The following is a 14,443-nucleotide window of genomic DNA, read 5'->3' on the forward strand; positions in this document are numbered from 1 at the left end:
GATATATTGTGAGAAGTGTTGAATTTAAATCAAGGGAAGTAATGTTAAAACTTTACAATGCATTAGTAAGACCTCACCTAGAATATTGTGTTCAGTTCTGGTCACCTCGTTACAAAAAGGGTATTGCTGCTCTAGAAAGAGTGCAAAGAAGAGCAACCAAAATTATCCCGGGGTTTAAAAGGCATGTCGTATGCAGACAGGCTAAAAGAATTGAATCTATTCAGTCTTGAACAAAGAAGACTACACGGCGATCTGATTCAAACATTCAAAATCCTAAAAGGTATAGACAATGTCGACCCAGGGGACGACTTTGACCTGCAAAAAGAAACAAGGACCAGGGGTCACAAATGGATATTAGATAAAGGGGCATTGAGAACAGAAAATAGGAGGCACTTTTTTACACAGAGAATTGTGAGGGTCTGGAACCAACTCCCCAGCAATGTTGTTGAAGCTGACACCCTGGGATCCTTCAAGAAGCTACTTGATGAGATTCTGGGATCAATAAGCTACTAACAGCCAAACGAGCAAGATGAGCTGAATGGCCTCCTCTCGTGTGTAAACTTTCTTACTTTCTTATGTTCTTATATTACACAGACTTTCATAGCATAAATTTACAGGTAAAAATAATATGCACAGAACAAAACTAGAGACAGTTGAACAGAACTAACTTGCTCTTATTATTCGGAGTCTGAGGTCCGCCCCTCTCCTGCTTCAGCACAGCTAGAGTCATTGGAAGGCAAGGCAGACGAGCCCGCTTCGTCCTGCCGTGGAGACTTCAGGCTTCGGTCAGGGTATTGTGCACAATATTCATTAAGTCAGGGGCGTAGCTAGGAATAGGTTTTTACTGAGGTAAAAATCAAAGTTGTGTCTAAAAAAACCAAAAACAAAAAAACCCTGTATATCCTGTTCATGAAGCCTGGAGACTATTAATGCAAACTGGAAAGCCATACAAGTCGCTAACTCTTTTTGACCACCTTGGATGATGTTTGAAATTTCATGACACATTTTTTTTAAACAAATCTCCCAGCAAAAACACCAACCTAAATGACTCTATTCACACTGTTAGAAATATGTGATATTAAAAAGGACAAGAAGAATAGAACTTATAAATATGAATAAATAAATGAGTTTATACCTTCATTGAGACATGTGTTTGGTTCTCTGTTACTGAAGTTAATGCTGAGACTGGTGATACTAATGCTACAACTGGAACTGGTAAGACTGGTGCTGCAACTGCTGGACCTGGTGCTAAAACTGCTGGGACTGATAACACTGGTGCTGCTACTGTTGGAACTGGTGCTGACACTGCTGGTACTAGTAAGACTGGTGCTGCCACTGCTGGGACTGGTAAGATTGCTGATACTAGTACTAAGACTGATCGGACTGCTGAGACTGTATGATGCCATGATTAAAAACACTGATTTAGAAGGCTTTACTTTAAATAGAGTTTACCAATCCTCCTACGGCCTGATCTATCGAAACTGTAACACTTCCTCCTGGGACATGTCTCTGTGGACATATAGCAGGGCAAGGCCATGCAGTCAATTTTACCCGTACTGCTGCGAGAGCAATCAAACATATCGAAAGGATGCACTCAGTTAAACTACCTAGCTGATTTTTACTGAGGCAGCCACCTCGATGTACACCTGTTAAGTGTTTTCTTCTTGCGCCCCATTTTCAAATCAAAACTAGTAACTGTCACTGTATACCTATAGCAAAAGCTTACCTACACCTTAACCCGCTAATTTCAATGCAACAGGATGAAATGACTGACAGTGAAACTACAGTAGCCTATTATTAAGGGACCACTGAGTTGACTGCCAGCGACATCTAGCCATTCAGAGCGGAACGGAGACAGGACAGACAGCAAGTGTAAAAACTAGAGATGATTTCTAAATGATTATTTTTGGTAAGAAAATAAAAAATAGCAAGTGGTTTTACACACATTTATCCTATAGAAATTTGGAAATGGGAATTCGATTATTTATTTATTTTTTTTAATAATTTAGTCGTCGCCAATTATTTTTACCCCGGTTTTCACCCCAATTTAGCATGCCCAATTATTATCTGTATCCCCGGCTCACCGCTCGCAACCCCCCCGCCGACTCAGGAAACGGAGGCTGAAACACGCGTCCTCCGAAACGTGCTCCTTCCAAGCCGTCATTTTCCGCACTGCAGATCCACAGCAATGCTACCAGACCTATAGTGCCGGAGGACAACACAGATCTGGCGGCTCCGCTGCAGAGCCACAGGCGCCCTATCGGCCACAGGGGTCGCTGATGCGCGGTGAGCCGTGGATTCCCCTGCCGACCTAAGCCCTCCCTACCCGGGCAGCGCTCAGCCAATTGTGCGCCGCCCCCTAGGAACTCTCGGTCACGGTCAGCTGTGACATAGCCTGGATTCGAACCAGCGATCTCCAGGCTATACGGCACATCCTGCGAGGAGCGCCTTTACTGGATGCGCCACTCGGGAGCCCTGGGAATTCGATTATTTTTTTTTTTTTTTTTTTAAATGTAGTCAGTCATTGCCAATGGTTTTTACCCTGGCGACAGTGTGCAAGTACTGTCGAGTTACTATACATATTTTGACACACAAAAAAAAAAACAGCTCAAGCATTTTGGAAAGTAACCGAAAACACTAATTCATACAGTATATCAAAAACGAAAGCCCTGAATAAGCACCGAAAAATACAATTAATAAAACCCAAAAAACAGAAGCCCTATTTATGGTTTTATAGTTTGTTGGCTACATTTACTTTCAAACTGTGGCAATGATCTAAGGTGGCAAGTAGAGTTGCAACAATTTATTGTGTATATAAGAAAGTTTACAAACGAGAGGAGGCCATTCAGCCCATCTTGCTCGTTTGGTTGTTAGTAGCTTATTGATCCCAGAATCTCATCAAGCAGCTTCTTGAAGGATCCCAGGGTGTCAGCTTCAACAACATTGCTGGGGAGTTGGTTCCAGACCCTCACAATTCTCTGTGTAAAAAAGTGCCTCCTATTTTCTGTTCTCAATGCCCCTTTATCTAATCTCCATTTGTGACCCCTGGTCCTTGTTTCTTTTTTCAGGTCAAAGAAGTCCCCTGGGTCAACATTGTCTATACCTTTTAGGATTTTGAATGTTTGAATCAGATCGCCGCGTAGTCTTCTTTGTTCAAGACTGAATAGATTCAATTCTTTTAGCCTGTCTGCATACGACATGCCTTTTAAACCCCGGGATAATTTTGGTTGCTCTTCTTTGCACTCTTTCTAGAGCAGCAATACCCTTTTTGTAACGAGGTGACCAGAACTGAACACAATATTCTAGGTGAGGTCTTACTAATGCATTGTAAAGTTTTAACATTACTTCCCTTGATTTAACCCTTTGCGGACCATTGTCGGACGTGGTCCGACATTGCAATTATTCCTATCAGGTCCACTGTCGGACCCTGTCCGACATCATTATAGAAACACAAAAAAAGTTGAGAAAACCATTCAATGGCCGAGTGGGAACGACAGGAGCCGAGAAAAGTCGAAAAAAAATAAATAAATAAAAAAGGCGCATCTCATGATTAGTCATACATGGCCCTGGTATCAGATAACGGGGCGGTCGTAAGTAAACAAGCTGGCTGCCTGTGAATCAGCGCACAGAAAACACAGACATTTGCAGAGCTTTTTTGAGATGTTATAGTAATAAAATAATGACTTGGATCGCATTATTGAGGAGTTTGGTGATAAAACGAGTGATCAGGAGATGATTGATCGGTATGTACGACTATTATTATTATTATTATTTATTTCTTACATAGGTGAAAGCTATAGCGAATGAAAGGGTGGGGCGGGGCTGGAGATGCCTAGTGAGTGCTTTGTTGATATGCAGGGCCATTTAAATCCGTTTGACTGTGAAAAAAATACTTTTAAAACAGCGCGTCTAAAATTAACTGCGCGTGTGAAAATAAATTAGACATGGCGTGCGTGACGCGCACTTGTTGTAGAATATGCTCCAATGTTCAAGAAAGGTGAAGCCTTCCTGTGTGCACCACGACTTCAGCCATGCATTTTGATTTTGTATTTCCAGCTGTCCATATGGTCCTTTGCAAGTTGCCAGCAGTATCCCAGAAAATACCAGTTTTGGTCTTGTCTTTTAATTTCCTTCCTAGCTCTCTGAATTTGTTTTGCAGGGATCTTGGTCTGTCTCTTCCAATGTTGTTTGTACCGATGTGGACGACTACTACCGGGTCATCTCCTGTTCGTTCTAGGAGCCTGTCCACGTTCACAGTGATGTGATCGACAGAGGCTCCTGGAAGGCAGCACACTGTTGTAGAAAGGGGATCCAAACTGCGAACTGAACTTGCTGTGTTTCTTAATATGGAGTCCCCAACAATCATGACCTCCCTTATTTTTGCTGCCTGGCCAGCAGTGTTTATAGGGTCCTGGATGTTGTTTCTTTCATTCTCTTGATGTTGGTTTTGGTCATCTAAATGTTGAAGTGGCTCAAATTTGTTCGATGTCTGGATTTCTGGTGGTTGTGTTTGACGAAGTTTCTTTTTTTCCCTGCTTCTGCCTATCTGAACCCAGCTGTTTCGACTCTCTTCCATCTCCGTGGTGGCTTTCAGTCTGCTAGGGGTGCAGACTTCAATGAATTGTGGGTGTGTCAGCTCCTCAAGCTCCTGCTGCTGTCTCATTTCCTCCAGCTCCTTTTCTAGCAGGCTTACTCGTTGAAGCAAGTCCTGGATCGTTTGGCACTTTACACAAACTTGGTTGAGCTCTGTTGGGTTTTCTCGGATTTCCCACATCATGCAGTTGTCACAGATCACTGGCTTGAAGACCATTTTTTTTTTTGGGAAGTTTAGTTTAGCTTCTGCAGCTGTCAACCTGCTTTCAACTGTTTCTAACTGCATTGTACTTGTCCACTCGTACTTCTCCCACGCTGTTGCTTCCACACGCTGTCGCTGGGAAGACTGCCTGCCTTTTGTTTGTTTGTGCTGCGGGCTCCGCCCCTCCCCCGTGTCTCAGAACGCCGCAGAATTTGAATCAGCTGCTCCGAGCTTCAGCTTGTTATCAGAAAAATACACTGTAAGGCTTTAAGTTACAATGTTTTCTGATTAAAGCAACTCCAGATTTAATTTAAAGATGTAATTCCTCCTGTCTGCTTCTAACTGCGTTGTACTTGTCCACTCGTACTTCTCCCACAATGTCGCTTCCACATGCTCCTTATGTTCTTATGAGGTGTGTATCATTTGTATTGTGATACAAGACCAAAAGCACAAATTAGAGAGCTGTAGTTCACAAAACGCCTCTTAAATGAAAAAAAAAATGTTGTTTTTTTCCAGTTGATATGAATACATACTCTCCCTATCTCATTTAATTTGTCTTAACAAAAGTCTACCATTAAATTATTACTTGATCTCTTTATACATATACAATGACCACCACATGTATTGTGTCTTTAGTGTACTGTTTAATCCCTAGTTGTAAGTTCAGAATTTCCACAAGGAAAAACTGCTCCCCGTCAGTGACAGGTCACTAATTGTTTTACCAGTCACAACACAAAACATCGTAGTCATTCGTCTGACACCTGTCCACTCTTAAAACGATAAAAATACACATAGTTATGCAGAAAAAGATAGGCTTATGTTAAAGTAAAAACATTAAGCAGAACACAAAATAAAATAGCTTAGAACAATTTGTTTCAATATTTATTTTAACATTCATATTTCGCTTCAAAATTTCAAGTTAAAATATTGTACACAATAGTTCTTAGCATAACTGAAAACTACAGGTATAACATCAGCGTGAATTAAAGTATTTTGTACTGAAAAGATAGGAGGGTGTGCAAACTTACATAAGAATTGACTGACAGATCTAGTCTAAAGAGAAAATGTAAAAATCATACAAAAATAAAAAAAAAATTAACTGCACTTGCTTTAATCCTTTCATTTCAACAAACATAAGGCTCAGAATCATGGATGAAGATAAACAAATCCTCCCCTCCAAGAAGAATGATAGGAGGCGGTGAGGATTGAATCAGGCTATTGGTGACTTGTTTTGTTAACATGCATGAGGAACTGCCTGTCTTTAAAAGGCTGTAGTCTACAAGCGCACTCATTCGCTGTTGTTCGTGACAGTAATTGTTTCTAGCCACCCACCAGACCTTTTGCTGCCAGTCAAACTGGTGGCCGGCTTCAGTATCTGCCCGTCAACAAGCTTTTGAAACTGTCTCCGAAGTGTATATACCAGTTAACGGAAATACCATTAGCTCCATTTGCTAAGATCCATGAGGTTTACAGTCTAAGGGTTAATAAAGGGAGATTTCAAATATTGAAGGATACTGACAGAGTGGTCTTAAGGGTGGCATGATCATACTGTAACAAGGGAGTTATTTATTTTAGGTTGACTTACATGATGTGACAAGGTTCATTCCTGTCCTTCAAGCAATGGCCCGCTTCCCATTTCTTCTTGGTTAGGAAGGTAGTTTTGACGTGTTTTGAACCAGCATGAGTATTCTTTACTCCACACCAAGGAGCATCTAAGAAAATGCGGCATACTCGCTTAATCAGAAATGTAATGATCAGGCATAGAAAATACAAGTAGGTATAGTATATGCCTCAGAGTACTTACTGTGCTGATAATATAAAGAACCTAACCATTTCATGTAAAATACCCATCTACAGAGCCTATAGTAAGTATTCACCCCCCTTGGACGTTTTCAGTTTGTTGTGTTACAACCTGAAATCTTGATGCATTTAAATGGGATTTTTTTTCCTTTAATTTACACAACCTACTCAACACTTTGAGAAGCAAGAGAATTTTTATTGTGAACAGTTAATGAAAAATAAAAAAAACTGAAATGTCTTGGTTAGATAAGTTTTCAGCCCTGAGTAAATACTTGGTAGAACCACCTTTGGCAGCAATTACAGCTGTGAGTCTTTTGGGGTAAGTCTCTACCAGGTTTGCACATCTGGATCGTGCAATATTCGCCCATTCTTCTTGGCAAAATTGTTCAAGCTCTGTCAAGTTGGATGGGGATCGTTGGTGGACAGCAATCTTCAAGTCTTGCCACAGATTCTCAATCGGATTCAAGTCCGGGCTTTGGCTGGGCCACTCTAGGACATTCACTTTCTTGTTTTTAAGCCACTCCAGTGTTGCTTTGGCTGTGTGCTTCCCAGTCTTAGGTCTTTTGCAGACTGAAGCAGGTTTTCCTCAAGGATTTGCCTCTATTTAGCTCCATCCATTTTGCCCTTTACCCTGACAAGCTTCCCAGTCCCTGCCTATGAAAAGCATCCCCATAGCATTATGCTGCCACCACCATGCTTCACAGTAGGGATGGTGTTACCTGGGTGATGTGCTGTGTTGGGTTTGCGTCAGACGTAACGCTTTGCATTTAGGCCAAATAGTTCAGTTTTTGTTTCATCAGACCACAGAATCTTTTGCCACATCTTTTCAGAGTCTCCCAGATGCCTTTTTGCAAATTCCAAGTGGGGTTTTACATGGGCTTTTTTTCAGAAATGGATTCCTTCTTGCCACTCTTCCATACAGGCCAGATTTGTGGAGTACCTGAGCTATTGTTGACACATGGACAGTTTCTTCCATCTCAGCCATGGAACGCTGTAGGTCTTTCAGAGTTGTATTGGCCTCTTGCTGGCTTCTCTGACCAATGCCCTTCTTACCCGGCTGCTCAGTTTGGGGGGACGGCCTGCTCTAAGCAGATTCTGGGTGGTGCCGTATACCTTCCACTTTTTAATGATCGACTTGACTATGCTCCAAGGGATAGTCAATGCCTATGAAATCTTTTTATACCCCTCCCCTGATCTGTGCCTTTCCACAACTTTATCCTGGAGTTGTTTTGAAAGCTACTTGGTCTTCATGGTAGTATCTTTGCTTTGAGTGCACTACCCAACTGTGGTACCTTACCCCTGTATTTAATCTGAAATCATGTGAACCACTTTTATTGCACACAGATGGACTCCATTTAACTTATTGTGTGAATTCTGAAGGCAATTGATTGCATCTGAGCTTATTTATGAGTGTCATAGTAAAGGGGGTGAATACTTATCTAATGAAGACTTTTGAGGTTTTTATTTTTAATTGATTTGTTTTTTCGCCCCCCCCCCATGTTTTCACACATTGAAAGTGTTGAGTAGGTTGTGTAAATCAAAAGAAAAAAATCCCATTTAAATGCATCAGATTTCAGGTTGTAACACAACAAACTGTGAAAATGTCCAAGGGGGGGAGGGGGGTGAATACTTACTATAGGCACTGTAATACAGTTTCAATAACTTTAATTGGGATGGACCAATCATTTCCAGAATTAGGAAATGATCGTCACATTGCTTACACCACAAATAGAGTTATTAGTTTATGGCATAGACCCAAATACGTATAGAAAACGATTACAAAAATGCAAGTTATTGAATTTATGTCTGCAGTTCACATAACACTGCACAAGTAAGCTTCCAATTTTGTTACAAATGATTATTACAATGAGTCTGTACAAAAAAAGATAATTTACCTAAGATGAAAACTAAATAACTAACAAAACTACTTTGAGAATCGTGGCTTGCTATTGAGACACTGAAACTCATATACTGTGTGCTGACAGTTTCCTCCAAAACCATTATCAAAACAAAGTAATCAGTTCACACTAAATTAAATAAACAGGTTGTATTACATTTACATGAGCTATGAATAAGACAATAAATGTTGTATTAGTATAGCTTTTATTGGTAGCATTAGAATAAAATCATAAGTCAATTCTCATTAAAACAAACTCAGATAAAACTAATTTCCTGATGCTACAAATTACATGGTCCCGGCTCAATTTAGCAGTCGCTTATTGTAAATTACTTCTTATAGCACAAATTCACTTCACACAAATTTCCTGTTCGTGTCAATTATTTTGGAGAAATTGGAATAAAACTAATCAGCCTAGTTTGAGTGTAAAAGATATTGGGAAATGATTAGTGCCTCTGTACTGTAGTTTAGTGCTGTTTTGTGCTCATGCATCAATGCCATTTCCATGATGCAGTGCAAAAACGTGCATTATCCTTGCAGATAAAAGTGGAGGTGTAGAAAACAGTGTATATTGCACCACCGTACAAGAAAAGTTTCCCACAAACACTTTGTCAACTATTCTGAAAAAACAGTAATACAAGTTATGCTGCTAAACCTGTGTATCTTTACCTAACTTTTCTTCAGCTCTTTGCAGTGCTTTTCTATTTTTTTTCTTTGTGTCTGGCAAGTTGGATGACATTTATGACACCTAGCCTCACGTTGTAGTGAGAAAGCTGACTTGTTCTGTACAAGATGTTGATTAAAAAAAATTGTTCCAATGAAAATTACATTTTCCTTTACTTCACTGTTCATAGAAACACAAACCGTTGTATACTGTAATTATGACATTTGTGTTGTAGCGTAACAGGAATTGTGTTAATACCGTAATTTACATAAACAGTGGTAAGCCTGTATACTGACTCACCCCTAAACCATAATAATGAAAGAAGAGTTTGTTTACCTACCAGTCTCAATCATTAAACGTTCACTTGGAATGGACTTCATTGCTTCAAGATTTGCTTCAGTTTTCAAAGAGCTAAAAACATATTACATGAAAGGCTAAACAGATTAATATTCCAGGAAGTAAAAAAAATAAAAAGTTTTTTAAAAATACATTTATTAAAAACTAGATATTTTGGAGCAAATAATCCCAAGTGGCTAAATGTGAAGAATGACATCTACATGTAAGATACAATGGTTTGTAACAGATGTGATGTAAAAAGTACAATTTATATTTGCTTAAATGAAAATATACCCATTGAATCTTTATTCCAAAGAAGACTCTGAAAAAGAGATCTTGACATTTCATATAATACCAGAATATCATTTGGGAAACTGAATTCTCAGCTGTGTTGGTCAGCCAGATTTAAGTGGATTATAAATTGAAATAACTTGTTTTGGTCTGTTTTACAAAAGACTGTGAAGAGCAATCAGATGTGACTTTGTTAAACAAATTCAAATCTTTATCAGATTAAGGAGCTTCAAACTGATTTTGTTTAAACTTTGTATCTTGAAACTGATAGCAGGATCATGTAAAGTTCTTGCCAGACTTGGTGTCTGAAGGAATGTGTGCTCTATACGAAATCTGGTCAAAATGATGTCATACTGCCATCTAGTGGACGATGGAGATGGTTCAGTTTGGAATTAAATTAACATTGTTTTAAATGAAAAAATAGTTTAACTGTTATAAAAACAATATTCTTGTGAACTCTTAGATTTACAAACATTCAAAATGTAGTGTATTAAAAGCCTTACTTAAATCACTAAAACTAAGTAATTTATTATTAAGGAAATGGATTCAAATCTAACTATCTAAATCTATCTAAAATTAATTAGAAAGATAATTATTGTACATATAATTTATTTTGGTACTGCATTGTGTGAAATCACATCAGGAAAATAGAAATGTGATTATTAAGTAGAAATGAATAACTTGGAAAAGTTATTTTAAAAAAAGAGTATTTAACTTAAATGCATTTTGTAAGATTTATAATCCTGTGAATGAAGACGGGGAGGTATCTTTTTGATGAAGTTATGATGTCATCTGCTTACATTCAAAACAACCAATAAAATGACCTGATGGAGGGTTTACCAATGGAATGACTAGGAGAGTCAACCAATTGAATGACAATGAGAGATCACCTATTCTCAAAAGTTATAAAAATGCTTGCAGCATGAAAATCGATATCTTTCTCTCTCAAAGTAAAGAAATCAATCTCTCCAAAAGAAAATGAAAGTCGTCTTGGAAAAGCAGCACAGAAACATCTAAGTGTGTACAAGTAGACTGAATCGCTGAAGACTCAACAACTTCGCTGTAACATTTCAACTTCACAAAAACTAAAACAGCTGCTGGACAACAAGAAAACAACGACTTGAAGAAAATATCTTAATTCAAAACGATGAATACAAAGATTGTTGCAACTAAATCTAAAAGTATAATAACATAAATTCAGTATGAAGTAATATTGACCTTTTGCTGTCCATTTATTCAACGCGTCTCAATCGTGTCAGGTCCAATTTATTTTCACACGCGCAGTTTATTTTAGACACACTGTTTAAAAGTATTTTTTTTCACAGTAAAACATGTTTAAAAGGCACTGCATATCAACAGGACACTCAGTACTGCATCTCCAGCCCCACCCCACAGCTTGTTCGCTGTATTTTTCACATAACTCCTCATACCGATAAATCATCTCCTGATGACTCGTTTTATCACCAAACTCCTCAATAATGCGATCCAAGTCATTATTTTATTATTATAACATCTCAAAAAGCTCTGCAAATGTCTGTGATATTCTTTGAGCGCTGGATGCAGAAGCAGCTATCTTGTTTGTCCATGTTATCTATGTGGTGCCAGGACTATCTGTATTAATGAGATACGCCACTTTTTTTTTCAGCTTCTCTTGGCTCCTATCGGTCTGACTCAGCCATTGAATGGTTTTCTTGGCTTTTTCCGGAGAAAAAAACGATTAGAGACCTGCGTTTTACGTCTTTTTGATGATGTCTGACATTGGACCAGAATGGGAAAATTATAATGTCGGACCTGGTCCGACACAGGACTGCAGAGGGTTAACCTATGTTGAATTATATGACAGAATATGAATGCATTGTTGAACATACTTAGAATCTTAATTACAACTGAGTATATGGTTAATTATTAATTATTGTACTTCGTACAATATTTGATTATTGAAAACTAATTACTACAATCCAATACAATCTACTTTTATTTTTTTTAACTTCGTAAATAAAAGGCATTTACTTTGAACAAGGTTTGTCATTTTGTTTTTGTATGTTTAAACAAGCACATACATAATGATAACATTGAATTGAAACAAAGTTGAATATTGTCAAAAGATTAAAACCTATGCCGAATGAATCAATCGTATTTATAGCCAGAATTCGATTACTGAAAAGTATATATTTATATATTCAGTGTAACTTGATTACACCTGAATATGAATGTAGTTTTGATGGTAAGATAGCAGGTATTGTGGTAACACCCTAGATCATTTATGGTAAGGTATTGTTTACACATAATTGAGGGCTCTTATCTAGAAATAGCTTAAGGATTTATGTTACAATTACTTTAGCATAACTTTTACCACTACACAGAAGTAAACATGAAATGCAAGTCATATACTGTAAACATAGCAGATACGTAGCTCAGCAGTCACAAAGGAAATGGCACTGGTAACAGACAAGCACCATGAGAGTTACAGCTCAGTTTTGACCTGAACTTCTGTTTTATCTATTTATTTATGCATTTACTCATGTATTTTCATTTACTGTGATTATTGTATTTCCTGCTTGTATTTTCTATTTTAGCAATGTAAAGTGCTTTGAGGCATTGGTTTTGTGAAAGGCGCTATATTAAATACAGGTTTATTGATTGACTGATTGATTAACTGAACATTTTGCAGAAAGGGCAAGGTTGAGACCACGAAAAATGTATTTCACAGTTGAAAGGCAGGTAAGACAAGTGTAATAGCCCACTGTGACTCCTAAATTACATTCTCTCCTTCCACTGTTTAACTTACCAACCATTTATACCAATGTAAAGATCCAAATCAATAATAGCTGCGGCTTCTTCCTTGGTACCATCAAAGGAATGCACCTGTTACAGAACAAATATAATTATTTTTTGTTTACTCCATATTTACGTAAAGCAACACTGTTATTTTTTCATTATGAAAATATAAATGTATATACTGTTGGAATCAACAAATTAAGGGACAAGTACCAATTATAGAGTCTTAAAGATTGCAATTGCCCCTGGATTATCATCATTATTATTATATTTATGGCCTTACCACCCCACCAACACATCGGTCCCTGTTTCTCTTCATTATATCTTTGAATAGAAAAAGAAAAAGTATGTTTTTGAAGTGGAATCTCCAAATGAACATGTTTAATTTAAAAGACCAAAACTAAAAAAACATATACCAATAAATTCTTTATATGAATTTCTGCAGTGGAGAAACATAGGCAGCTTTGTTTCCTCTGCTAGGTCAAACTGCTTTTCAAAGTAGCTGTCAAGACAAATTGAAAACAATATATAAGATTAATTTCTTATTGTTTTATGGAACTCACACCAAAGCTTTTTAAAAACCACACCAAACTGAGGGATAGTAATGTATCAAGTTGTTACTTACATAAGTTGACTCTCTTTCAGGCAAAACTCCAGCCTGTCAAAATCTGCAAAAAAAAATATGTAAACTATAGCTTACACAGTACACGCTTTTTATACCTACCACATTTATTAAGGTATCAAGTTCATTTTATTTTCCAAAAAATGGTGTGTAGTGGTTAACCATTCAGTTTCCCCTTTATCCAAGAAGTAAAATGAATAACCAATTGTAAAATGAATTGTTTAACTACCCTGTCCAACCAAAAATAAAAAATGTGCTGTTCTTTGGTGCAGAAGCATGTTTTGCTTGTTTGATTACTTGTATCTTGTTATTCCACTCACGACAAAATAGCAACAAAAAAAAATATTGTAATGATCCCGTGTGTTTTATTTATTTTACCCCCCCCCCCCCCTAAAATGTAGTCACTGTAAAGACTGACCACACTGATCTTTCTTAAAAAATGCAATTTTCTTGGAGTTGGCCAGGTTTGGTGTAAAAAAAAACAGTCAAATATACATATCATTGTTGAACAGCATCTGAATGGGGAGTAAAAAGAGTGGTGTAACCTACCCAAACCACACTCCCCTATTGCCACCACCTTGCCACTGTTTTCTTTGGTCAGTTCTTTGAGGTCAGCAAGGTACTGATCGGAGCCGTACTGTTCAAACTCTGAACAGCGAGTTGGGTGGCAGCCTACTGTGCTATAAAATGCATCTTTAACAAAGAAGAAAACAGTTACCAAACAACGCCAGCAGTAGAGGAATTTAGCTTTCAGTATTTATTTATTGTTTTCTCAAGGTAATTAAAAAAAAATACAACACAAAGTAATTCAATAAATCCTACCTGTTGCACACTGGTTCAGGTGTCCAGTTTTGAAAGACATGTTATTGTGAATAAGTATTACTATTAAAAAATATGATATCTGGTACTACACCTAGTTATAGAAACCTCTGCTTGATATCAATGCTTTCAGATAGTGTTGCAATTGGTTGGTCAATTCACCTGGAGGGTGAAACTGTCCTCACCTCATCAATTGCTTCTTACCTGTCAATAACCAAAAAAACTGCGTCCCTTATTGATTGTCATGCTTTCAGCCAATAACATGCTATGACCCAAAATACACACCTGAGATAAAATGACCCAAGAAGTGCAAGATTAACATATTTCCTGCGTAAGTTCGTAACAGATACGAGTTTTGTATCACCCTATAGAATTAACTAATTTTGCTTCATAAAGTTGAATGAAACCTGCTGAATAATGTTACGTTAACATACTTAATTA

At 37.7% G+C, this 14,443-nt stretch overlaps 1 protein-coding gene across 5 annotated transcripts in view; it reads right to left on the bottom strand.

The window, feature by feature from the left end:
* tatdn1 (TatD DNase domain containing 1) overlaps positions 1–14,443 on the bottom strand; it is a 50,285-nt gene that overhangs the window by 21,297 nt on the left and 14,545 nt on the right. For all 5 annotated transcript variants that reach the window (XR_009328491.1, XM_059022585.1, XM_059022582.1 and 2 more), the window contains 7 exons: positions 13,733–13,876; positions 13,187–13,229; positions 12,978–13,063; positions 12,845–12,885; positions 12,572–12,648; positions 9,497–9,567; positions 6,381–6,507 (listed from right to left, as the gene is read on the bottom strand). Coding sequence is in view for 4 of the 5 variants with exons in the window: in XM_059022585.1 (XP_058878568.1) it covers positions 6,381–6,507; positions 9,497–9,567; positions 12,572–12,648; positions 12,845–12,885; positions 12,978–13,063; positions 13,187–13,229; positions 13,733–13,876 (589 nt within the window). In the remaining variant the exon portion in view is untranslated. The remainder of the gene's footprint in view (positions 1–6,380; positions 6,508–9,496; positions 9,568–12,571; positions 12,649–12,844; positions 12,886–12,977; positions 13,064–13,186; positions 13,230–13,732; positions 13,877–14,443) is intronic.

The sequence above is a fragment of the Acipenser ruthenus genome, chromosome 4 (assembly GCF_902713425.1).
Source record: "Acipenser ruthenus chromosome 4, fAciRut3.2 maternal haplotype, whole genome shotgun sequence".
Classification (NCBI taxonomy): domain Eukaryota; kingdom Metazoa; phylum Chordata; class Actinopteri; order Acipenseriformes; family Acipenseridae; genus Acipenser; species Acipenser ruthenus.